At 38.6% G+C, this 26,638-nt stretch overlaps 1 protein-coding gene across 1 annotated transcript in view; it reads left to right on the plus strand.

Moving 5' to 3' along the window:
* The first annotated feature begins 765 nt into the window (after positions 1-765).
* The window catches only part of SMPX (small muscle protein X-linked), a 40,314-nt gene continuing 14,441 nt past the window's right edge, over positions 766-26,638 (plus strand). The window contains exons 1-3 of the mRNA XM_048955369.1: positions 766-819; positions 5,530-5,619; positions 9,267-9,417. Of these exons, the coding sequence (XP_048811326.1) occupies positions 781-819; positions 5,530-5,619; positions 9,267-9,404 (267 nt within the window). The 5' untranslated portion in view covers positions 766-780 and the 3' untranslated portion in view covers positions 9,405-9,417. The remainder of the gene's footprint in view (positions 820-5,529; positions 5,620-9,266; positions 9,418-26,638) is intronic.

The raw sequence follows: 26,638 nt of genomic DNA on the forward strand, positions 1-26,638 counted from the left end.
TCCTTCTTTCTTTCTTTTTCTTTTCATCTTTACAAATTCATTAGATCTTTGTTTTTGTTACTGAGTATTCTGTACCAGTCTGTATTTCTGTTTGCATGAAATTATATGAAAAATGTTTTTTAATTTTTTTTAAATTTTCTGATTGCTAAATTAAATTAATAAATCTAAATGATGTAAAACTTTGAAGAGATGCTGCTTAGTGCCCTAGCAATATTTAGAGAGAAAGTTGTAGTTTAACCATCTTGATTTTCAAGATGGTTTCATCATTTTCAGTCTGCACATATGAAGAAATTACAACGATGTGTGAATTAAATGACTATATCTGCATTTATCAATGCTTTGTGACAAGTTATGCTTTATTTGAAAGAAGGTTTAAGCTTAGAGTTCTAATAATTCCTACACACATACTGTGTCAGTGATAATCATGCATTGTTTATTCTCAAACACTTCCTTTAGCTCATGCTCATTTTACGATGCCATTAAGGTTTGAGAGATTGTTTATCTGTACTCACTATTGTTTTTAATGTGAAAGAGAGAACTCCATTTGTGGCTATAAAAGATTAATTGGAGAAGCTCAGGTGTTCTGTCTCCTTTTGATATTCAGAAGGAATACCTAAGCAACTCTGAAACTGAAACGGAAATAGGAGATGGGCAGGTGAAATGGATGCCTCTCAAAAGGCAGCATGGGTTAAGTTCTAGTTTATCTCCCCTAGGTATCAGAATGTCACAGCCTATAACACTTTCCCATTTTGCTTGCAGGGATAAGACACTGTCTTAAAAATGTCAAAACAGCCAGCGTCACATGTCAAAGCCATTCAGGTAAGAGACAGTATTTATGTTTCTAATATAATAAATAATAAATCTCAACCTCTGTTGTCTGACAGACTGCACTTTGCTCCTACAAAACCCTGCAGAAGTGCTAAATGGGGATTATTCTTTCAGAGTTAAAAGCTTGGTACTGAAAAATTTTGACCTGAACAAGATCTTACAATGTGAGCTGAAAAAAAAAGTGAATCAGATAGGCTGTTTGCTCACTTTCTTGCTGATATGTCCTTTTCAACACTAGCTTATGTCTGTTGGTGGACCAGCAAAGTAAAACATGGTGATATATCTACAAATGTGATCAGCATTATGAGTAAAACTAATTATTGCAACTACTGTCTTTTCCATAAAGTTAATGTAATTTTGGGAAAACTTTAGTCTAAAAGGATAGCAGAACTATTAAGGTTTTTAAATGCCTGTATGTCCTCAATAAAAAGAAAAAAAAAAATAATATTTGATTAAGAAAACATTTTGTTTAAAGCATAAATAGATTGTGAGAAAAGTTTACATTTTCATTAGAAAAGCCCTATGTGTCATATACTTCCTCAAATGGGTTATTGTCATAAGAATGAAGTCGGTTGTTATATTGTTGTAAAAGAAACACTTGGAGAATTTGCCCATTGTCATCATGAAATAGTTAAACTGTACTTAATTCATGCTATCATTGATTCTTGTAAAAACAATTCCTGAGCTGCAGAATTTTACAGTGTTCTTGTATTTTGTAAAATGCACTTGCAACCAAATTTTTGCCACAAGTACAGGTTCCCTTTAAAATATGTAAGAGTCAAAAAATGGATTTTCTAAAGTCTGACCTACCCTCTGTTTCCCCAAGGTAATACTAACTTAGTGGACTAAATTATCAAGAGGATTAGTTATCCGGTGGCCAGACAGCATACTAAAGTGGAAAGACACTAAAATGCTAATTTTGGTCATCATCACATGTACTGGAAAAGAGATGCAAGTTAATTCAGTTGAAATCATCAGAAGCCACTGATTTCATGTAGTTCAGATTTTTATCCTTCATATACAGATGATGGAAATATTTATGTGATTAATGAAAAAATGTAGATAATTCATAGATTAAAACGTTTTACATTTTACTTTTAAACTTCATGAGCATGTACAAGTCTTTTTAAGGAATGAATTTAGTTTGTCCATAAAAAATGGATTAAGTTTAAGCAATGAGTTTCATATATTATGAAACTTTAATTTTTACAATGGTAATTTGCACTAGGAAAATTACTGTACAAACTTTAAAATAAATCTATTAAATATTGTATCAAAGGTTACTCCAGCAGGGAGACTTGCTCTTGAGCTGATGCTTGTTGCCCTTGGAGCACTCTGAGAACCACAACTCAAAACGTCACATTACTTTCATACATTGTGAGTCATATATTATGATCCTTTGCTATTAGATGTTATTGCAGTAGGACTGACATCCTGTAGAAAATATACATAGTGCTGTAACAACAGAAATGTAATGTCACCTCACTGACTGAATTATCTGGTGATGCTGCATGTCAGGAGTAGCTTCTTTCTGACTGTACAAGATGTACACTGAAGTCATCACATGCCAAGAGCCACTAAATACAGACATGTTAAGAGTAACATCTTGTTCCTAAGAGTAGATTGGGATCACAGGGGACCAAAGAAGTATTAACTTCTGGTAACTTTCGTTGCTTGTTTCCCTTTACTCTCCCACTCAGTGCATAAAAGGATGTTTATAGATCTCTCTGACAATTATTCTCCCCACAAACACTACTCTTTTTTTTTTTTTCTAGTTCTTTCTTTTCTTTTTTTTTAGTTATATTCAGTTTTTTTTCCCTCCCCTCTTTTTGTTTTGTTTTGTTTTTTGACTTGAACATGTTTATGTTCAAGGAGCTTTCCAGCTTATTTAGTAATGCTTGTGGACAAGTAGGAATTGGTATGATACTGTGAAGAATTTATCTAAGGTCATGTGCCAACATAATAATACAGGAAGCATTACTTTTGGAGAAGCCCTCATTCTCACAGAATCACAGAATCATTTAAGTTGAAAGGGGCCTTTAAAGGCCATCTAATCCAACTCCCCTGCAATGAACAGGGACATCTACAGCTATATCAAGGTGCTCAGAGCCTCATCCAGCCTCACCTTGGATGTGCACAGTGACAGGGCAGCCACCACCTCTCTGGGCAACCTGTGCCAGTGCTTCATTGGTTCCAGTTTGCTTCACTAACTGTTTCAAAGCCCTTTGTTCCTGAATACCTGAACATGATCCCAGCCAATTTTGGTTAAAATACAAGCAAGGCTTTGGCTTTTGATTACTACTGAATGAGCAACAACCATTACCAACAAATACAAGGGACACACAATGTTTACCAAACTAATTTACACATACTCCACATTCATTCATAGTTCGTAAACTTGTTATTAGTTGCAGCAGAACTTAGAAGGTGGCCTTGAGAAAGACAAAGATTGGATGTAGCTTCTCAGAAAGAAGCCACATACTTTTAGATGTGTTCCCTTCAGAGTGTTCAGGAAGACCTTACTAGAGTGCATTAAGACAAATTTTACTCATTATGAGAACTGCAGTGACATCCAAACTATGATAGGCACTTTCCAGAAACAAAGAAAGATGTAAGCCCAATAAGAATCAGTATTGTTAAAAATAAGTAATGCAGATACAGAGGTCTGTCTACAGCAATTATAATTTACAGCTTCAAGAGTTTGGAATGAAAAATGTTCTATTTAGCATTCCACTGGATGGGGTCAGAGAAGAAAGAAGTCACCAAGACTTGTGTCTCCATCCCAGCAGCCAGGTAGCAAAAGCCCCAAGGAGGATTTTTAAAAGCACAGTTATACACTTGTGTTGATTGCAACACAAACACAGTCCTTCCAGAGTTACACTGGCAGGCAGGACTCAGTCCATTGCTCATGTTTTACATTGGCTTCTTATCCGCGATAATGGACCAGCCTTGGGTTAAGAGGAGATTTATGCTCAGAATTCTGGCATCTCTGGTCAGGAGCTACTAGAAAATTAGCCATTAGCCATTAGCCAAATATTTAAAGTTATCATGTGTTATAGTGTAGTGTGCTATCAAGTCCAGACAATATTAAACTATGTCTTAAAGGCTACTCGTTTTACTAAGTAAGTATTTCGTGTCTGCATACATCTTGTCTAAACTCTGAAGTGAATGCATTTATTGCAGGAAAAAATGGTTCAAACCACAGCAGTGTGACACAGATCAGTCTGAAAATGCTGAAGTGGACCGAAGAATCGCTTCTTTAATTTGATTAGCAGTCTGGCTCTTACCGGTTTGCTTTTGTTTCCTGAACCATTTTTAGTCACCGTTGTCATCTGTCCCTCACAGGAAGAAATGCAAGGATTTATGGTTTTGTGGTCAGCCTTGTAGGAGGCTGTTTTATGCTTTTATTGTCCAAGAAGAATAGATGCCCCCAAAAAATGAGGAGGATAGATCCATCCTGGGAATAGTTCTGGTGATTCAGTTCTGCAAACCTGTGTGGCCACACTCTCTGTAAAGTGCTAAGCTGTTTCCTATTCCAAAAAAAGCATCTGGCTGGAGGTACCAGAGACTGTCTGGGGAGATGCATAAAATTATAAATAGCAAAGCTGTTTTTTTCCACTGCTAAATGAAATAATGGGTTAAGTACTGTGAGGCTGAAAATGCCCTGTCTCCTGGGAACTTAATGAGCGCAGACGAAAGGTTTCACAATATCTAAACTAATGCTCAGCAAAAAAGCATGTGAAATGAATCCCTATTTGTCTCTAAAATACATGGCTCTACAGATCTTTGCAAGCCCCACTGAAATGGAATCAGCAACTTGCATAAATAGAAGTGTAAAAAAATGAAAAAAGAGAAAGCTGCTTATTTCATACCAATTGGATTCTTAATTCATCAGGTGCTGAATTATGGCCAGAACATTTGTGGGCTGTGTTCCTGTGGTTATCCAACCTGGGCGCAATCTGCAGCACCATGATTTGAGCAGAAGGATGGTATTGTTCATCCTCATTTTGTGCAAATCAGTCAGATGGTAAATGACAATAAAGCAGCTCACTGTGTGAAGGTTCTCTGCTTCAGCTCAGTGGCATTACCAATTCACCCGCTGGTTTTCGAAGTGGGAGTCATGATATTTTGATGACATTTCCTATGAGCAGCTTCTTTTCAGAGATCATGAGATAAGAATAGGTTTAATTTGTGCACTTAGTTGATCACGCCATTCGACTTTTAAAATGATCCTGCCTGGGTCACACAAGGACAGATACATTTTAGCCATTCTTTCCTAAGCTGTCCTTCCAGGAGGCTTTATTTTTAAAAATGTATTGCAAACTGCGTTATTACTATGGCTACTAGCTTATCTCACAGATGAAAAAACAGATTTCTTTAGTCATGCAGGTAATATTTGGAGGAAGGCTGTTGAAGCCAGGGGCTAAGGCTCTGTCATGTGTTTGACCGGGATTGGGCTGATTTGAGAAGTGGGACACTTTGGGGCTCCTCCTACCCCTGTCTGGGTAGCTTTGTTCTTTCCATCTTCAAAATAGAATCATGGAATCATAGAGATGGAAGTGTTTCTCTTTCCCACAAAAGTGTTGTTACAAATGTCTGTACAATAATGTCTATACTCCTGTTGCACCCTTTTAGAGTTCTGCCATTAACCATGTCTATACATCAGTCATTATTATAAGCGTTATGATTTTGTCCTGACAGGCTAATATTAACATCCCCATGGGAGCTTTTAGACCTGGTGCAGGACACCCTCATAAAAGAAAAGAAGTAACACCTGAAGAAGTGGAGGAGGTAAGAAGAAGTGGGCTTTTTGGTATTTTCTTTTTTTCAAGGGAGTCCCTGACATTGATGTAAGAAAGCATTTAAATCAATCTTACAGCACTACCTACCAATCATAGGTACCACAGCTGACATATGACAATGACTCATGGTAGTAACTGACCACCTATGAAACACTTTGTAAAAAAGTAGCTTTTGCTGCCAAGGTATCTGTAGGAACTCAAAGTATTGAGGGTCTGTAGCACTACTTCAACAACAGGATGAAATCTGCTATCAGGAGCTCATTAACAGTATTTATCTAGGCTGGAGCTGGTGGAATACAGCAGGTAAAGTTATAGCAAGGCTTTGGAAGGGTCCACTGGTACCTGCTGCCCTGCGGTGAACTTTATTGTTACACCTTAACAATATTGGACAGGAGTTCAAACCTGACATTTGGAAAGCTTTTTGGATTATTTATCAACAAATAAAAATGGAGTGTAAAGACTAAATGTTTGCAAATTAAAACCAGAAACTGTGAACCCATTTACCTGCAGATGGAAGAAGGTACTCCTTGCCAGACTGAATTCTGTGTTTTGACACCTGTAATTTACAGGAAGCATTTAACACTGGATTTATAACAGGCAGTGTAATTTATACCTTAGCCAACAAGGATCACAGATGTCATATTTCTGGATGATATTAGAGCATTTTATTTACCATGAACTTTTAAGCATCTAAAACCAACTGTGGAGAGATAGAGATGCTCCAAATAAGAAAAATACATTAGTTAGGATGGCTGCCTATTGCTCCTTGGCCAGTTGGCATAGTCTGGCTGTGTAATCCCCATCTCAGAACTGGTCCTTCTGTGCCAGAACTAATGATGTTCTGTGGAGCCATGGACAGCAGGGCTCAGATTGACCCATGCAGCCAGGCCAGCTTGGGCAGGACTCCGTGCTCACACTGGCTGAAGCAGAGCTGCTGTTGTTGGAAAGAGCATTCCCCATTCAACAGCCTGGTTCACTTTGGACAAATCCTCAGCTGCTTATGACTAGGTACAAGCACACACAGTGGGAAATTTTGGTTAAGAAATGCTTAATTCCTTTTCAGCCTAAATGAGACAAGTTTTCTTTTCTGAATTTCAACATACTCGATATAAATATTGCTCGGTTTATACATAATTATTGTTACCAAATTCAGTCTGATTTAACTCTTTTTAAGAAGATTTAAAACAAAAGAATACAAAACAGAGAAAGTGACCTTAAGCACATACAGCTTCCTGTAATGAAATAAAAACACATTGCTCTACAGTAATTAAATTGGTGAGGAATTAATATTTTTAAGCACAAACTAATGTGATATGAGTGAATTATGGTAGTATATGAGAAATAAAATAAATGACAGGTACTGAAAATTAATTTTTGTTGGATAATTCTGTATTGCTTTGCTTTACAGAATTACATAAATACTGTACACCAGACAGATGTTACAAAATGAAAGTTCTTGGACCTGATTTTATATTCATCCAAACTAATGGAAGTAGAGACTACAGAAACAGCTTTTGTCATGGGAATAAAATAAAAATGCTACCAGTGAACTTGTCTTCTTGCATTCTCCCCTGGTTAATCTTTGCAGTCAATATAGCTCATGAGTCTTTAGAGCAGCCTTAGACAAATATATCTTTTGCTAATAGTCTTTTGCTAATAGCATTTTTCACTGCATTTTAAAACCTTGGCAAAGGACATGAGAGAAGTATGGTTCTTACTCAAAGGGTTGTTATAGTCCAAAGGAAATGCATATTTGTGAAGGTCAAAGGAAAGACCTTAGTGACATGCAAAAAAACAACAACAACAAAAAAAAAAAGAGGTGGGGATTTCAAGAAACAACTTTTCTTCACTCAGAACAATCCCATGCATGTATCTGTTAACTCTTGTCATACATCTAAATCATTTTACAGTGTGCACCATTTTTACTACCGGAAAGAAGAGTTTTGCAGAGATGACTTGAAATGGTCTCTGTAGTATGATATCTGCTATGAACTAGTAAGAACTGTGGGGTTTTCAGGACAGTAGCTAGGGGTAGTTAGCAGTTTTTTTATGAGTTTTTTCAAATTAGCAAGCTGTGCAGTATAGCTGTGAAAGGAAGCAAAACAAGCTCATGGCACCTTTAACTGATACAATTTTGTGCATCTCTCCAAACAATTTCTGTGTCAATTTAATTATTCTCCTGCTGAGTTTTTTTTCCCAGATGTTAGATCATAAGCAAGATACTAAACAGTTCATGTAGTATCTGGGGCTGGACTACTGACTGGGATCTTAAATGACCAAAACAAAAAATGGTAGCTTGCAATAACTAATACCACATTAACTAAAAAAATGGGAAAAGATAGTAAAAATCTACTAAGCCAAGCAATATAATTGCTCCGGTTTTCTTTTATATGGTGATCTCTAAGAGGCTCAGATTAAAAAACAAAAAACAAAAAACAAAAAAAAACAAAAAAACACAACCACAACAGAATAGAGGATACCACATAAAAAGAAACCTGGTTTTCTAAAATTCCTTTTATTTGCTTATTTGCTTTTAATTTGTTTATTTGCTACTTAACATTGTAGAATTCTGCTTCCTAATTGGTATGTAGTCTCTTAATCATAAATGGATTTTACTGGCCAATAATAATTAACAAATAACTCTGAAATTTTAAAAATGAAATTAAATGTTAGGAATTAACTGATTATGGGCTAACTTGAATTAACTTCAAACTCCAAAAAGCCCATCCAAGAGTAATTTAAAAAGAAAAAATGATTTGTGAAATTATTTGCAGTAAAGTATTCAGTCACCTCTGATTCTACCTGATTCCCTCTATGTGTTCAGTCTATAAAATATAGAACAGGCTGGATAAACCTTAAACTCCCTACTGGAAAGCTACACCTTCAAAAAATTGCTCAGTATAGAATAGAAATTGTCTAAAATACATGCTCTACCTCACTGAGGAACAATAGTACAGTGGAGGAAGTACTGAGGGGTGAAATGCTATCAGGTCCATCAGGAATATTTGCTATATTTGCTATTGCGTTAATGCTGCTATTTAGCCTGTATTTTTGCAGTGTCAGCAAAATAGCCATTAGGCATGACCCCATTTCAAACAAAGTGGCGAAAATCCCTTTAGATAAATTAAACATCAACTCAAGCTGAGACTGGACAGAGCTTTTGGGGATAGCTTACTGTTGATATAGTTGATTTCCAAATCTGGGGAAAAGCATGATGTTTTTGCTATCCAGGAGGCCAGCCACCATAAGACTGTAAGAAAATGGATAATAAAAATGATTCCTTATCCTTTTCTTCCCCCCAAAGTGAAAGATCTGCAGTTGCTTTTAATATTCTTTTGCTTTTATGCTAACAAGCTGACAGTGTAAATTCTTCTCTATTTACAGAAAAATCCATGTTCCTCTGCATTGACCATCTTTTTTTTTTTTTCTTTTTTTTCTTCCCAAAATGTATTTGGAAATTCAAAACAACAACCAACAAAATAATCCATCTCTTCCCACCCTCCTCCCCTTCTAGTGTTTTCATTGTGATTGCAGTTAGTATAATATCATCCTTTACTGTTTCTCAAATAATTGACCTGTGCTTAAGCTCAAGAGCTTCTATTGCAGCAGCAAGGTGACTGATATCCTTTTGTGCAGAGTGTACCTGCTACAGAAGAGGAGAAAGACAAGAAGCATCTCCCAGGAGCTGTAAAACTTCCAGGTCCTGCTGTCAACTTGTCAGAGATTCAGAACATAAAGAGTGAGCTGAAATTTGTCCCCAAAGCTGAGCAGTAGTTGGAAGAAGCAGGTGAGTAAGAGAGGTTCTTTCCATGGCTCTTGGAAAAGCAAGGTGATCTAGACAAATTTTTATGCCAAAAGATGGCTTTCCAATTATTTCAAAAATCCTGGAATCACACCCCAAATTTCAAAGATAAATACAATTTCTGGAAGAAGAGGTCAAACAATCCTTGGAATTCTGCTTTATTTCAAACATGCAGCATGCAGGAGACAGTATCTGATGATACATGATGTACTTCAACCTGCCTTACAAAGAGTGTGTTTTGCTATTAGGAATATTTTGAAGCCACCTAAAGAGTACCATCTTGTTCCACAAGCACAAGTTCCAATTTTATGGAGTACAAGATTTGTATACTCTAACTACAAATAAATGTATTATAATGCAAATAAATATGATAAAATGATGGAGAAGTAGGTCAGTATTTTTAAAAAGCTCCTTCAGAACACTAGAGATTGGATATAATTTTATTTATGTAATTCAAAACTAATGTACTAGTGCCTCCAATCATTTTGTCACACAAATGCACCCAATGCCACTTATGGCATCCAAGAACATGCAACACAGCTATCTGGTGCTCAGAAATATGATGTGGGACCTCAAGAAGATCTTTGCTCCTCTGGAGTGACAGCTGGAGACCAAAGAGGGACTCTCAGTTACTACAGACAGCACCAGATACTACGGATTGAGGTGCTAATCTGATCAGCACCACAACTCATAATTCATCTTGGTTATATTCATCACTTTAGAATCATAGAATAGAATTGCAGTAGAATGGTTTGGTTTGGAAAATACCTGAAAAACATTCTGTTCCAACCCCTGTGCCATGAACAGGGACATTTTTCACTACACCAGATTGCCCAAAGCTCTATCTAACCTGGTCTTGAATGGGGAATCCACAGCTTCTCTGGGCAACTTGTTCTGATGCATCACAATCCTCTGAGTTAATAATTTCTTCTTAGCATTTGATCTAAATCAACATTCTTTTAGTTAAAAGCCATCACCCCTTGTCCTATCACAATACTCCTCAATGAAGCGTCCCTCCCCATCTTTTCCCATAGGGCTTCTTTAGGTACTGAAAACTACCTGAAGGTGTACCTTGGCCTTCTCTACTATAGGTCGAATAACCCAAATCCTCTCAGCATGTCTTCATAGAAGAGGTGTTCCAGTCCTCTGATCATATCTCTGGATGCACTCACTCCCCAGGGCTGAACATAGTACTGCAGGTGGAGTCTCATGGAAGTGGAGCAGAGGGGGAGAATCACCTTCTTTGCCCTGCTAGCTATACTTCTATTGGTAAGGTTTGCTCTCTGGTCTTCAGGCATACATTTCCAGTTCGTGTTGAACATTTTGTCCATCTGTAACCCCATGTACACCTCGCTCTGCAGTGTTACTCTTTCACTTATTGCCCAGCCTGTATTCATATTTGGGATTACCCCAACCTTGCACATTAACACAGATTTCGGAATTATTTGCACCAGATTTCAAACAAAGCCAATAAATCTCTGTTCTACGTTCTGAGCCACAGAAAAAAAAAAGAAAAAAAAAAAAAAAAGAAAAGAAAAGGTCATTTCCATCCCTGAAGTTATCATCTGATTTTCTTTGACAAGCCTTAGTCAATAAAGATATATCAGGCAGTTATGATGAATGTTCCGCTTTACAGAGGAGTTTCAATCAAAAATAACTGAAGAGGGTAAGATACTTGTGTCAGATTGTAGTCATCTGAATTGCCAGCTGTGGCTATTGACACAAGTCCTTTTTATCATGAAGAGAAACAGATGAGCCAAGCTGAGTAAAAGAACATCGTCTGGAATTTACTGCACATAAACATTAAAACAAAACAAAACAAAAAGCAATGCAGAAAGATTTTGTGAACACTGAAGTGCTACGGTCCAGTGATCTTAAAGGAAATGGCTTATAATCTGAGTGAATTGTCTCAACATGCTCTGCAGCATTAATATATTTTTTTAATGTACACTATAAACATGCCATTTAGAAGGAAAATGTGTTTAGTTTTTTCTTGCTTTTACCCTGCTGTGTCACAACGTGCCTGTTATTTTAAAAGAAATATCAGCCTTTCTCTTTGGGAAACCTGGGAAAAGGAAAATTAACATTTTGTAAAATGTAACATTGTAGTCATCACAATAAAGGAGTACCCAGAGAAATATGAATTTTTAATGCCAGGCTTTAAAGATTTTTTCTCTCTATAGGAGATATTTATATAGAAATGTGACTCCATGTTTTGTCTAAGATGATTGTTTTCAGTATTTAAAGTTGTAATTTTATTACTAGCTTACAGAGCATCTGAAAGTAACAATTAGAACATGCACAGACATTTCCTATATGGAAAAGATTTCAACAGGAAGGTCAGTAAAGTAGAATAATAAAATCACAGAATTACCAAGGTTGGAAAAGACCTACAAGATCACCCAGTTCAACCGTTCACTTAAAAGTAGAAAAAGTAAAAGGCATCCTGAAAGCTGTGAGGTCGTTATGAAGTCATTTCCTTCTCCATGCTTCTTTTGATGTTGCATTGGTTACCATGTTCTGATGGGAAGGCAGATCACATTGCTTGTGGGGAGGGCAGAAAGGAGCAAAGGGTAAAGGGGGCCCTGAAGTACAGGAGGATTGCAAGAGGGAATGGCTGTGTGAAATGACATAGTCCTGTTGGTAGCAGGAGGTGATCAGAAGTTACACATGTCCAGCCATTAACTAATTACCTTTGCAAAGGGAAGCAATCGATTAGAGGTATCTCTCCCAAGAGATAAACGGCTGGTTGTTTTTGATTCCAGACACTACTGCAGTGATGCTAAATATGATCACCATTTACGTATTTATCTGACTACTGTGAGAAATACCACTTTCTAGAGTATGGATAATAAAGCCACAGATCATTTCTAAAATGATAACTTCTAGAAGACTTTCAGGCACAGCACTCACTGGAGATCAGGAGTTTGGTTTTGATTGCAGTGCTGAACTAAGTATATGCATGAATTCTACATAATATTGAAATGCAAATCAACTGTATGCCACATCCAGTGGCCTGGAAAGGTAGTAAATGTAAGGATAATCCCCCATATAAGATATTCATATGTTCAGTTATTTTAGTCATGTCCTGCAATCTCATATAAAATATGAGGCAATCACTGAATTGTTTTATGGCTGACCATTTCAAGCTAGTGAAGATTATCTGTATTTGTGAGAAGTTCACATTCACATCTGCCTCATACTTAGCTTCATGGCCAAGAAGAGGTTACTGACCATCATTTGGATGTGATGCTCTCTACAGAATGGTACATTGATTGGTCAGTAGAATATGTCTGTTCAGAGTGCATAGTGATAAATGGGTACATTGTTTGGCTTTCATAGTTTGGAAATGAATTATCTCTCACATTAGTACAATAAACTCTTGAGATATTCACAGTTGAGGGATTTTCCTTAGTTAGTATTTTTATGTTTCTCATGGTACTCTGTAGATAACCACTGAAGCTAGTGTAATAATTCAATATTCTCTAGATAGTTTCCATTACATTGTAATTATATAATGCAATATCATAAAAGTATCAAAAACATACAGAAATGTATCAAAAATACCAGAGGTTTTATAACTACAACAATTATTTCTAACACTTCCTTCTAATACTGTCATTTCCCAAGGCATAGTTTCAGTAACTGGCGAGTCAGTATCATCGACTTTGTTTAAATTTTGATCCATGTTGTGCTCAGTTTTATACTGCAAACTCATCAACAAAAATAAAGAACTGAAGAACAGTAGGTTGGTCCATTATTTACAAATTCAGTCCTGCAAAATTTGTACTTTAAAGTAACTTCAGTTAAATATCTTTGGTTTTACTCTTTCACCAAACTAGGAAATATGGAGAAACTGCAATCGTAGCTGTGAGTCTTAACAGTTTGTGGGAGGGATATAATTAGTAAGGTGTCATAAAGCTGGATCCAGTGAAGGTCACAGAGTGCTTATTAGTTAAGATATCCCCGTAGTCATCTCTTACTGCTGATCTATCACCTATAAATAGCCCATTAGAATACTCTGCTTTGTTATAATATTTTTTTTCCACAGAACTGTAAATGTTGTTTGATGCAACTAGTTTTATTATACAAATATGATTCACTTTCCTTTTCTCACCTGCAATTTTTTTTTGCTGTTCCACTTCCACATACCCATTTTTACATGCACAAGAATGAAACATACACAGAATAGAATCACAGCATAATAACACACACTAATCAGCTAAGTATATGTCTTGCTGAGTTAAGCCATGCTACGAAGCATTTAATTTCTAATAAATGGAGCATGCTATGGCTGTGATTCGTTACTGATTGTGGTTATATCTCATAAGGTAACTAGCATAGTGATTGCAAATGGAAATATGACAGCACAAATTGTCATTTCTCCTAAATAGAGTGTATATTACTTGAAGACATATAGAATATTTTGGTTCTTTCTACATTCTATTCTGCTTTGTGTTTTGTGTCCTAAAAAGTGGATGTTTATGTAACAAGCACTTGTATGAGTACCTTGAAGGACCATGGAGTCTGAACACTGGGCTGTAGTTTCAAAGGGCCCAAGCCATCAGCTAATGTGGTCCAGTCTTTTCTCTTGAAGTAGATTTTCATACAGCTACTGAAGAAATTTCTCAAAAGGGAAAAAAGGGAAATTTACTGCCTTGAAGTTACCAAAAAAATAAAAAATAAAAAATTCCTTGTTGTGGACATACAGGCAGCACTGCTGGCATTCCTTTTTGGACGTGTTTGGGGAAAGCTCTCACTGCAATCCCAATCACATCCCTACTCATAGTCTGGTCAGACACGGTTGCTAAGCCATGTCAGGGCTGTTTCTAACAGGGTGCCTGTCTTGTTTAAGGTGTGAGAAGCACACAGCTGGTACTCGTAGATTATCCCTTGTCTGGAATTCTGGGAGAGTGGCTTAACTGCCAAATGAGCACTAGTTCTGTTGTCAGGTACAGAAGCAAGTGAGTTCTCAAGGAACAAACAGCTAGCAAGAACTTCCCAGGGTAGCTTAGACTTTGCAATCCTTGCAACATTACCTCCTCCGTGACATATCAGAATAATTTGCCTCACAAAAAATGAGGACTCTTGTCAGCAGAGCAGCTATGCAGATTGGCATCACTTAAAGAAGAAAGAGAGAGGAAGGGAAAAAAAATGGAAGTCCCTTAGAGGATAGAGCTCTTATATCCATACTTAAAAGACTTTCCTTGGTGTTGCTATTAATTATTTACAAAAAAAGTCAATTACTCTGAGCTAAAAATACACATTATAGTTTTTCCCACTGAGTACTATGGATGTTAATTACAGCTTCATGCTACATACTACATTTAGGATGCATCTCAGCTGAAAGCTGTTATGTACTTCTCTTTATGTCACTGTTTTGATACACTTTTCAGTGATTGTGTCTTACTTCTGTGCTCAGGTAAACCAAAAGAACATGGTTAAACTACTACAAGTCTACTTATTTCATTCTTTCAAACTTTAACATAGAAGACCTATAGATTTCTTTTAAGAGAGAAAACTGGGATCCCAGGAAACAATTCCATTTTAGAGGAGCTGTATTAAAAAAAAAAAAAGAAAAAAAGTTACTCATGTTTTGTTTCCCAGTGTTTCTGGGTTTTAAAGTAAAAATTGAGTTAATCCCTTCAGCTGTCCATTGGAAACCAAGTCTGTTTGCTACCACTGCTGAAATGCTGCAAGCCTCAGCATGATATTCTTCGGGCCTTTGCAAATCAACTAGAGGTTGCCTTCATGTTCACTTATTAAATGGTGGAAGTGAGCAGGAAAACTGGCTGGAGAGACTCTGCTTTCTAAATGCCTTGGATAGCTTAAAGGTCTGCATTTGTAGAGCAAAGAACAAGATATGCTCTAAAGAACAACAAATACTTCCATATGAAGTTGTTACACAGAAAATTATTGTGTTTTGTAGTTTTGAAAACTAACGGCTTCAAAGCAAACACTGTAAAATCAAAAAGCATTTTGCTCCAAAGGAAACTACAAGAATGGATACTTGAATTTTTTTCAAAGCATAAAATATGCAAAACATTTCTGTGCCAAGTTGTGTCTTCAAGCAGAGTGTTTTATTACTGGAAGAGACAAGCACAAAGTAGTAACCCAAAGAGCTCTCATTTTTCCCATGGGTCTGTGTGGCAGGAAGTCTCTATTAATTTTTAGAATGTGACCATATTATTTACTACTCTGCCATTGCTGTGTTCAGGGCTCCCTCTGAGAGTCTGCAGACATGTGGAGGTCAACAGACCTCAACTAATATACAGAAGAAATTTCTTTGTTGAATCTCTTGCATCGACCCATTAATGACTTTGAAGAAAGTACCTCTCACATTAGCAGGGTGGTCCTGCAAATCTCTGCTCCTTTCACAGATGAGAGCCATTAGTCTTCAAAATGAGAGAAAGGCACCAGAGGGCTGCTCTAAAAGTAACGCCTTCTATTTTGTTATGTTGCTCCACTATGCCAGAGGTGAGTGTTCACGGTATGGCAGGAGAGGCTGAACCTTCCCACCAATATCCCATTGCATTTTGTTGCCGTGCAACAGATGGCAGTAGAGGGACAGTGACAAAATGGACTCTGACATGGAAGTGCATATGAAGCATAGGTGTGTCACTGAATTCCTCTATGCAGAAAAAATGGCACCCACTGACATTCATCAGCACTTGCTAAATGTTTCTGGAGACTAACCAGTGGACATGAGCACAGTGAGACAATGGGTGGTGTGTTTCACCAGTGGCAACAGCAATGTGAAAGAAAGGCAAGCCATGCTCCAGATGGCCACACACAGCTGACACATTACAAAATGAAGAGCATCTCAAACAGCTGATCCATATGAATTGGATCCGGGTGGTGACTATGTTGAAAATTTGTGCTTTGTAGCTGAAAATTTGATCTTTCAAATAGTGTTATTATGCTCTTTGGATGTGTTTTAGTTCCCATGGAAATAAATAGGAGGCATTACTTTCAGAGTGACCTTTGTATTTGCTTAGCAATCTGAACCTATGTTATTACTAGCTGCCTTCCTATAATCACTCTGTTGATTAGTTAGCCCTGTACTTTCATCATCAGACTCTTTAACAGAGAATCCCCTGTGCTTCCACCAGTGCTGCTCTTGACAGATTTTGTAAGAACTAAACTTCTCAGTGAATTCCTCAGTTGAACACTGTCATTGGGTCCACACTTCTCAAATTAAGCTTCTAAAGGCAAGAAGCCTCCTAAAGATGTTGAATGTGAAGGAATCAGTGAAGTCTGAAGATGGGATACAGTTAGCAGGCTTTTTCTTGTTTATCATGGCTATATGTAGTAAAAGGTATTATGAATGAATTGCAGAATTTAAAAGAAGTACAACTGGAATGCATTCCTCCCGGAAATCCCAGATAGGAAGTCAGAAATCCCTAAAACTCCCTATGACTCAAATGGCACCTACTTTGAGGCATGCATGCAGGAGGCAGTACAGGGCTAGTTGGGAGTTGTGTGTGTTAGAAACCATTTGGACAGCAGGAAAGAGATGGTACCAAGCACTATGAAAGATTTACAAATGAGATGAAGGAAACACAACTGGAAACTCTCCTGTCAGCTTTTGGTATGTGTTGAGTCCTCAGACATTGTGATGACAGGCATCATCAGGAACCCAAAATAACAAATAATTCCAGTTACTAATCTTACACAGTTCACAATGTGTTCAGCACAAGGGTTTTCAAGTTCCTCTGTCAGAGCAAAAAGGCTAACTGCTTTCGAATACATGAAGCACAACTTCCTACATTATTAACAGCTCAGCTGGTTTTATCAAACCTACATAAATTGTAGCCAATTAAGCTGACAGTATGATCTGAAATATCATGGCTCTGATGTGATAATCAAATGAATTTTCTTCTAAATTTAGTGCCTCATCATTTTGTTTTATAGTTTTTATTCATTTCATTTGGTAAGAGACTACCTAATTACGTTTTCACAGCCTTGTGCTCAAGAACTGCATAAATTACTGTATCAACGTGCTTTGGAATTTTTGTCATCTTACACAGGATTTTGGCTCGATATTGTGTGAGCCTTGTCATCTGTATCTGGGAGCAGACCAACCACAAGTGTCATGGGCCATTTTTTATACTTAAGATTGGGCTTGCTTCAGTCACTAAATTACTCTTCATAGGCCTTGTTTTGAAAAGGGAGCTTTTTAGTACCAAAGCTACATCTTTTCTACATTTGGTTGAAAATTCCTTCTTGGAATAAAAAAAAAAAAGCATCATGTGATGGCAGCTATAGGTAGAGCTCACCATGACAGTGATTCCAACATCTGTTGGCCATTGGGCAGCACTACTGAGGAAATATTAGGAAATATTATTCTGTAGATGTCTGTTGTGATTTTGGTGGGGCTTTTTTTGACACTATCTGCCTCAGTTTTGAACTCCTAATTCCCATTTGATCAGCAACAACAGTCTCAATACAGTGTATTTCCATGCACTAGAAGAACAAACTACACAGCATAAATAAGCATTTCCTATGAGTCATATTTATTTCTCACATTTGATTTGCAGCAGCTTGGAGCTACTTGAAAGGAAACTCAGCTGAACTAACCTTCATTTAAACGTGGAAATGAGTATAAACTTTGGTTTTCTTGTTATTCTATTTTGTGGTTTAATTATTGAGTCCGTGTTTTGTTTCTTACCACAAATGGTTGAGCTCCATATACAGACGTGTATTCAATAGAAGCAGAATAAAACCTTCTGACATGGTGCTCAGACCTCACACCCCCACTTCAGCAAAATTGCCATAGCACTGCTTTTAATTTAATAACACAGTTATTCAATTGATTAAAAAATAAATTGAGTCCTTCAGCTTTTCATTCTCCCAGGTCTCTGTTCCTGTTTGCTGCCTTGAAGTGAACCTTGTCTAGAAATTGCTGTTACCCCTGTGTGGCCTTCCAGAGCCTTTCACAGCACAGCAATGTAATAACAGTGTGAACAATAGCCACAATTGGGAATGCACTGACAGAAGAAGTGGGTAATAACCACACTTGCCCAGTTTGCTTGCAAATGAGCCCAGGGAGCGACAGGCTAATTGACCTGTGTCAGCAGTTGCATGAGCACATTTTGACAGCAGAGACAGCAGTAGTGGTGTACACAGGCAGAGAGCAGGTAGGCAACATTGATTTTGCTGAGGAAACATCACAGCATCATAGCCAAAACATACCTGTTCTAGAGGAAGAACATGATGACAGTAGCTAGATGGTGTTATTTCAAGGCTTTGAAAGATGCAGCTTTTATAGAGATACAATTTGTGCACTGAAATGGAATAAAATACAAGTATGAAGAGTTCAAACAAAATTTTTGAGCTTAAATAGGCAGAATAGAAGGAAAAGCAAGACTCCAGTTGTTTCTGTATTCGCAAATCACACTGTTCTTAAGTGCAACAGCTTTCTAATTGTTGTCAAAGACCAGGATAGAGAATAACCTCTGCTTACAGAGCATTTAACTAAGGATTTTTGATCTTATACATTTGAATTTCTAAGTCTTGTTGTATAATCAATGGATATCAAGATGTTACAACTACGATATAATCAAGAGAGTTAGGCAAAGTGGACCATGACAACAAAAGAGAATAAAATGGAAGGCTTACCCTTCAGCTAGGCTCACCACAAAACACCAACTGAGGCTATCTCCAGAAGAGATCCTTCCCCTCTGGTAGCCAGCTCTTAAATAGGTCTTGGAGGGGTGCAGCCAGGCTCCACCCCTTCCGGCAGCACAGCTGAATTGCCTTCACCTGTGCTCCTCTGGCTGACTCATGGCTCGCCTCAGGTGATCAGTCAGAGGTTCAGGCCGTGACTCAGCAGTTCCCATACACTTGTTTTGTCTGAAAATAGTTAAATTGATCTCTTCAGGGTTTGAATGGAAGCTTTCATGTTTGAAAAAAAACAAAAACAAAAACTTTTTCTGTTTTTCTTAAGAAATGCTCTCTCTGTGAAGACAAGAGGTATGTTCACTTTTTTCAGCCCCATTTACTGACAATAAAGTTAATTCAGATGAACATATGTGACACTCTTAAAAAAAAAAAAAAAAAGTTTAAGCCCATAATGCAAAAAGTATCAAATTAGACATAGAATTTCAGTGTCTTCTACTCTGCATATGCTTTTCTCATTTTTCTTCTATGCTTAACTGCATGTCTTGGATTTGCTATTAGTTGTTTGAAAAATTACTTCTGGAGCAAATCACTTGTCTGTCAACTTAGTTAAACACACCAGTAGTCAACACCTGAGTGTCATTGATGAGCATGTGCATGTTTCTCAGTCTTTGACAAATCAGTAGAAACCTCTGTGAAGATGTACATGTTTTGCTTTTCTTTTGAAGTGAATAAGAGGCTGATCCTGGCAAAAAACCACAACTCAGCTGCTTGTCAGCTTGCTGAGCCACAGGATAACATGAACAAGTATCCAGATGTGAAGTTACTTGGTTGAAATTAAAGAAATGTATTTCCCTCCTGCAGGATGGGAAATAGACCAACTAGCTCTCCAACTTCTTAAATGCCTTAACTTAATACGTACTGTGAAGGTGGCTGGAGAATGGGTCTCAGTGAAGCTTGATCTGAGCCTGAAAGTCTCATCCTTGAGCTGAAGCTTCATTGTCCTTCAGCAATGGAAAGTTCTCAGCAGTGAAAGTTTTGGCACCTAAACTATTCCATGAAAGCAAGCCTCTGGTATGGAAATCATGTGCAGTGGCATTAGTGTGTCATGAACCCGTGCAGCTTTCCTTGATGTCCCTCACCAGCATTTAGAATTTTCCTAACAGCACAGAGATTGGAGACATGTTGGGCAGGATGGTGTAGGCAGCTGTTTCTGGAAGCCATGGAGAATGGCATAGCTATATACCATATAGCTCATTTGCCATTGTGGTGTCCTAAATTCCTTTGTCATGGACAAGTAGATGGCCCAGAGCTGTTTAGATACAGATATTAGAAAAATAATTGAAAATAATCATATTGCCTTCTTCTGTAGGGCTTCAGCAATGTCTTCAGTACAGCCAGGAGCCTTTTCTCCTCACATTGGATGTACAGTGTGAGCAATCAACTCCAGGTTTGCAATTGACTACCTTCTTTATAATAAACAGAAAAGCCATTTGAAAGCATACAAAGAGAAAGAACATTGTGGTGGCCCCTCCTGCATTGGCTCGGTGATTATCACACACATCCAGGATGTATGAATAAAGTATTTCAATCTCTTCTTTTCTTCAAAAGGATTAAAGCCCGCATTTCTTGTCTCCTTGGACACTGAAGACTACTTTGGCAGGGGAACCTTTTCTAGACTTTGAGTTAAAGCAAGGCTGATTGCAGAAATGAATTAATCTGTAGACTGTGCTTGACTGCAGCTTAACAATGCAGTGCTCAGCTGGCAATAGAGAAACCTACTTGCCTGTGCCTTAGCCTGAAGATCTCTGTGTGCTTTGTCTCAAGGTTACTTCGTGTAGTAACAGTTTCCTCAAACTCTACTTTAAAAGAAACCAGGATGGCTGTCACTCCATTTTGTGCAAATCCTGATGCAATTAGATAGCTGCTGAAGAGGAAAGTCTCTGTGGAAACCCAGCAAGTTTCTGGGTGCTGCTCAGTGTTGCATGTCTCCAAGGTACTCAGCAGGTTTGTCCAAACTCAGGTATTTGTAGATGGGTGTGATCACAACTTGAGGCTATGGTGTAGTTAGATTACAGTTCTGAGAATCAAAATTTCAAAGGTAAACACCTAAGCCCTTTTTGTATCCTGGACATTCAGATCATTGGGGTTCTAACCCTTGTATTTGGGAGCAAAATCCCATTGCCACTCAGCAGGAACTGTACTCATAATTCATAGGATCATAGAATCATTTAGGTTGGAAAAGACATCTAAGATCAAGTCCTACCATTAACCTAGCACTTGGATGTTTACCACTAAATGATATTCCTAAGCACCAGTGCTTCTCAAAATGCCACTCCAAATTTGCATGTGCAAATTGCATATTGTTCATTGTTAAGAATGAATGAGCCTCTGTGTCTTTCTGTAATCAGAGCCAGGATACTAACTGATACAGCTGTGTGAGCACTCTGAAAGGAACTGTTTTACTTAAATCTGAGAAAAGCCTATAGAGCTAAATGAGCAAAATAAGTCTTTTCCATAGAAACTGTAGATCATGTATGTAGAAATTGAAAACAAACATACAAAAGTGATCCTGGAGGCATGTCTTTCTATTTATCAGTAGAAAGCTTTTTTATTTTTTATTTTATTTTTTTTAGTAAAAAATCAATTTTGTATTGTGAAACACAAACATAGAAAAGTTTGGTTTTCCTATGTAACTTCCAATAAATCCTTATATCACATTTCCTAATGTTTTTAAGAAATCTGCAAAATCAATAAATGTATTGACAGTGTATAGACAACATGAAATTATAGAATCGTTTGAGCTAGAAGGGACCCTTAAAGTTCCTCTAGTTCAACTCTCCTGCACAGAACAGGGACACCTACAGCTAGATAATGGTTCTCAGAGCCCTGTCCAGCCAGACCTTGAATGTCTCCAGGGGCAGAGTATCCACCACCACTCTAGGCAACATGTTTCAGCACTTCACTTATTAAAAATGACTTCTTCCTTACATTCAATCTAAATTGCCCCTCTTTTAGTTTGAAACCATTTTCCTTGTCCTGTCACCAAAGACCCTGCTAAAGAGTCTGTCCCTTTCTTTCTTACAGTCCCCTTTTAGATACTGACAGGCTGCTCTCAGGTCTCACTGGAGCCTTCCAGGCTGAACAGCCCCAGCTCTCTCAATCTGTCCTTGTAGGAGAGGTGTTCCATTTCTCGGATCACTTTTATGGCCCTCTTCTGGATTCACTTCAACAGGTCCACATCTCTCCTGTACTGAGAACCACATATCTGGATGCAGTACTCCAGGTCTGGCCTCACCAGTGCAGAATAGAGAGGCAAGATCACCTCTCTCACCCTGCTGGTCACGCTTCTTTTGATGCAGCCCACGATACTGTTGGCTTTATGGGCTGCAAGGTCACATCACTGACTCATATCCAACTTCCCATGCACCAGTATCCCCAGGTCCCAGGGCTGTGCTCCATGCTTACATCCCTCACCCTTCACTGGTAGTGTGGGTTGCCACGACCCAGATGCAAGACCCTGCATTTGATTTTGTTGAAATTCGTGAAATTCAGCTGACCCACTGTTTGAGCCTGTCTGGGTATCTCTGGATGACATCCCATCCCTCAGGTGTGTCGACCGCATCTCACAGCTTGGTGTCATCTGCAAACTTGGTGAGGTTACTCTTCATCCTTCTGTCAATGTCACTGACAAAAATATTAAGGAGCTTCCATCCCAGCACTGACCCCTGAGGGACACCATTTGTCACCAATTTCCAACTGGAAATTGAGCCACACCACCACATTCTGGGTATGGTCTTGTAACCAGTCCCTTATCCATTGAACAGTCCACCCATCAAATCCATATCTTTCCAATTGGGAGAGAAGATGTTGTGAGGGACTGTGTCAAAGGCCCTACTGATGTCCAGACAGATGATATCAGTGGTTCTTCCCTTGTCCATTGATGTAGTGGCACTATCAGAAAAAGTGACGAAGTGGTCAGGCAAGACCTGTCTTTGGTGAAATCATGCTGGTTATCCCCTATCACCACCCTTTCTTCCATGTGCCTTAGCATAGCTTTCAGGAGGATCTGCTCCATGATCTTCCCCGGCACTGAGGTGAGGTGATAGGTCAGTAGTTCCTGGGTCAATAGGAACTGACCCTTCTACCCTTCTAAAAATGAGTTTGACGTTGCCTTTTTTCCAGTCATCGAAGACTTCACCTGATTGCCTTGACTTTTCAAATATCGTCAAGAGTGTCTTGGTGACTACATTAGCCGATTCCCTCAGGACTCTGGAATACATATCCTTGGGACCCATAGACTTATGGTTGCTCAGGTGCTTCAGGTGGTTGTGAACCTGATCTTTCCTTACAGCGGGGCATTGTTCCCCCAGTTCCCACCTTCTTCTGAACCACCCACTTGAGGGCTGTGTGTAGAGCAGTTGCTAGTGAAGACTGTGGCAAAAATATTCAGCCTTCTCCTTGTTCATTGTTACTTGCCTGCCTGTATTCCCCACTGAGGAAGGTGGAGGGGGGTACACCCTCCTGGACTTTCCATTTCTGGTTGATGTACCTATAGAAGACTTTCTTATTCTTCTTTGCACACTTTGCCAAGCCCAATTCCAGTTGGGCCTCATTCCACCAGTTTTTGGTAATGGCAGCTACATCATGGTTTTACAGTAACACGATGGTTTCCAGCTTCTCCTGTTTATTTCTCAAGCTGCATGCATTGGTGTAAAGGTACTTCAGCTGGGCGTTTAGTCTTTTCAACTTACTGGAGGATAATTCCTTAATTCCTTTGAAATATTTATCTTTAGTCTCCCTGCTGCCTTCATTAGCATGGAACAAAGCAGGTCTATAGCCCCCACTAGAACCTTATCTCTCTAACTTAGCTATACTATCCCCCACCTTGTCTTGGGCAGGCTTGTCACCGCTTTCCTCCTTCAAACCTAGTTTAAAGCTCTGTCAATGAGCACTCCGCGGACAGAATTCTTTTACCCCTTTGACCTAGGTAGAACCCATCAGGAGCCATAAGGCCAGGTGCCAACTAAACTGTCCTATGGTTAAAGAAGCACAGATTCCTATAGTGGCACCCATCTCTTAGCCATAGTGCAATGTTTTCATTTACATTTTGAAGAAGTGGATTAGAAAACAAGACTTAGACAAGAAAAAATAGACTTCTACTGGAAGCTGTAATATATGATAAAAATCTATAAACACAGCATATGTATACAGACAATTTACTGTCATGAAAGAGCTTAATGTGTAGTAAGCTATACATATAGAATATTACCTTAACAATATTTCCAGAGAAGAGACAATTGTCACGTGACCTTCAGTAGCTTTAAAGAAACAGGATAATGCAAGGAATTAAACATATCCTGCATAGACCAGATGTCAGAATACACAGTTTTGTAATTCAATCAATTATATGTCAAGTTAAATGAATACTGTGAATATCATGTCTTGTCTTCGTGCTCGTTCATCTCTAAAGAGACCCAAGGTAGCTGTCAAAGTTAAGACCTGTTAAGATCTCTTTGTTCTTCATGACAAGGAGGCCATGAAATCCAGAACAAGAGTTTAATGTATTCAGAAGAAGATGCAGAGAATGTGGGTTAAAGAAAGACTGAGCTGGTTTTGACAGCTAGTAGTCACTTTCTTACCACACATTCTTATCCTTCTGTTTGTCCTACTTCTGAATTGTGTTTTTCTTCCTATTAATTGCTGAGCATTTCAGAAAATAAAGTATTTTCTGTGTACAGAGTGTACAGAGACTTCCCAATCCAGATTTTAGTATTTTGAAAATATTATAGCCAACTTCCACCTCTTCTGTAACTATATTTGCAAGAATATGACTGTTTTCTCAGGCCCCCATTTTTATTGCACATATTGAAATAAAACAAGTGGATGAATAGTACCAAGATTACTCACAGTTCAGTCGTGCTGTGTTATTATCTGTAGGCATATCAGATGTGCACAACACTCACTCACACATAATGAATCCTGTTGAGCAGAAGCCATATGACCAGGAGAAAGCAGCATTTTTAGAAACTGTAAGTAGATAGTCAAATGTGGGCTATTTGCATTTGGATAAAGTGGCAGAAGAGGCAGAATTCATTATGAATAAATTAGATGTTGCTGCCCAGAGATAGAGAAGGCTGAGCTTTATATTTCCTTTCTTGGAAAGGAGACACTGAGAAGGGGCATGAACTTGTTCTTCGTGCATTAATAGCAACAAAACCAAGCTGAGAGAGCTTCAAGATGGATATTGCTTCAGGAGTGGCAGTGTTTGCCCTTGCCCAGTTCCATCACCCCTCATTCCCCATCCTCATTCCCCAGCACAGATGTATGATGTGACCAAATATATGGTCCAGCAACAGCCTCCCAGTTGAGGAGAAATGCTCTGCCCTGACACTTCAAGGAGAGCCCCTGGAAGAGCTTTAGCTGACCCTGTGCATGCAGGACACATGTTCTCCTTTAGCTGATGAGCAGTGTGGTGCACTGAGTTGTGTCTTGTGGGGTTTTAAACTGTCCAAGAGCTAGCTAAATCCCTAAAAATCCACAAACAGCCAAAACTACAGCAGAGCCGTGTACTATAACCAAGCCTTTAAAATAAAACTGGATTTTGGCAGAGTCTGCTCACTTGGTCTGTGTCTGACACAAAGCAACTCAGCAGCAAAGGCTGCCCCTCTGTACCTGTCAACGAATCACAGAATAATTAAGGCTGGAAAAGACCACTAAGATCACCTAGTCCAACCACCAACTCATCACACCATGCCCACTAACCATGTTCCTCAGAGCTTTAAACACCTCCAGGGACAGTGACTCCACCGCCCCCCCTGGGCAGCCTGTGCCACTGCCTCATCACTGTTTTGGAGAAGAAAATTTTTCTAATATCCAACCTGTCCTTATGGCCTGGCTGGCAGGATGGCCGCGCTGCCTGAAGGGAGGCAGGGCCTGTAGGCCCATGGGCCTTCTATGGGCACTGTGTTGGTTCCATACAGAATTATAGTAATAACTGTTATTACTATTTTGCCTATCAGTGAGTTTTTTGTTCTCGCTGACAAAGGCACCTGGGTATGTCTTGCCATGACTCTTTTTCTTTCTAGAAAATCTGCAGGAGCTAAAATGTTATTTCTGTCCCCTCTTCAATAGTAATGCACATGAGCAGTGTCCTGCTGCTTCTTCAGCAATGAGAAGTGCTATAATTCCCTTCCCTTCCCTTCCCTTCCCTTCCCTTCCCTTCCCTTCCCTTCCCTTCCCTTCCCTTCCCTTCCCTTCCCTTCCCTTCCTTTCTTTCTTCCCTTTTTGGTAAAGAAAGGGAAAGTATTGTTGCTGAGAGACTGATTGCAGTCAAAATAGTTACGTAAATAACTCGTTGTGACCAGTAACTCCTACAGGCAACTAGAGGGCAGACTTCTAAAACAGTTCAAGCTCTGTAAGATGCAGATAGGTACCTCATGAGCTTCCCAAAAATATTAATTGCGTGACTCATACAGATTTTGCATCTTTAACTGGCTAAATACTTTCAAAATACTGTGCTGATATGGCTCAGCCTGTTACATAAAAATAATATTCCTTGCTATTTGTCAGCAGCCAAGCAGTT

Source organism: Lagopus muta, chromosome 1 (genome assembly GCF_023343835.1).
Source record: "Lagopus muta isolate bLagMut1 chromosome 1, bLagMut1 primary, whole genome shotgun sequence".
Taxonomy (NCBI): domain Eukaryota; kingdom Metazoa; phylum Chordata; class Aves; order Galliformes; family Phasianidae; genus Lagopus; species Lagopus muta.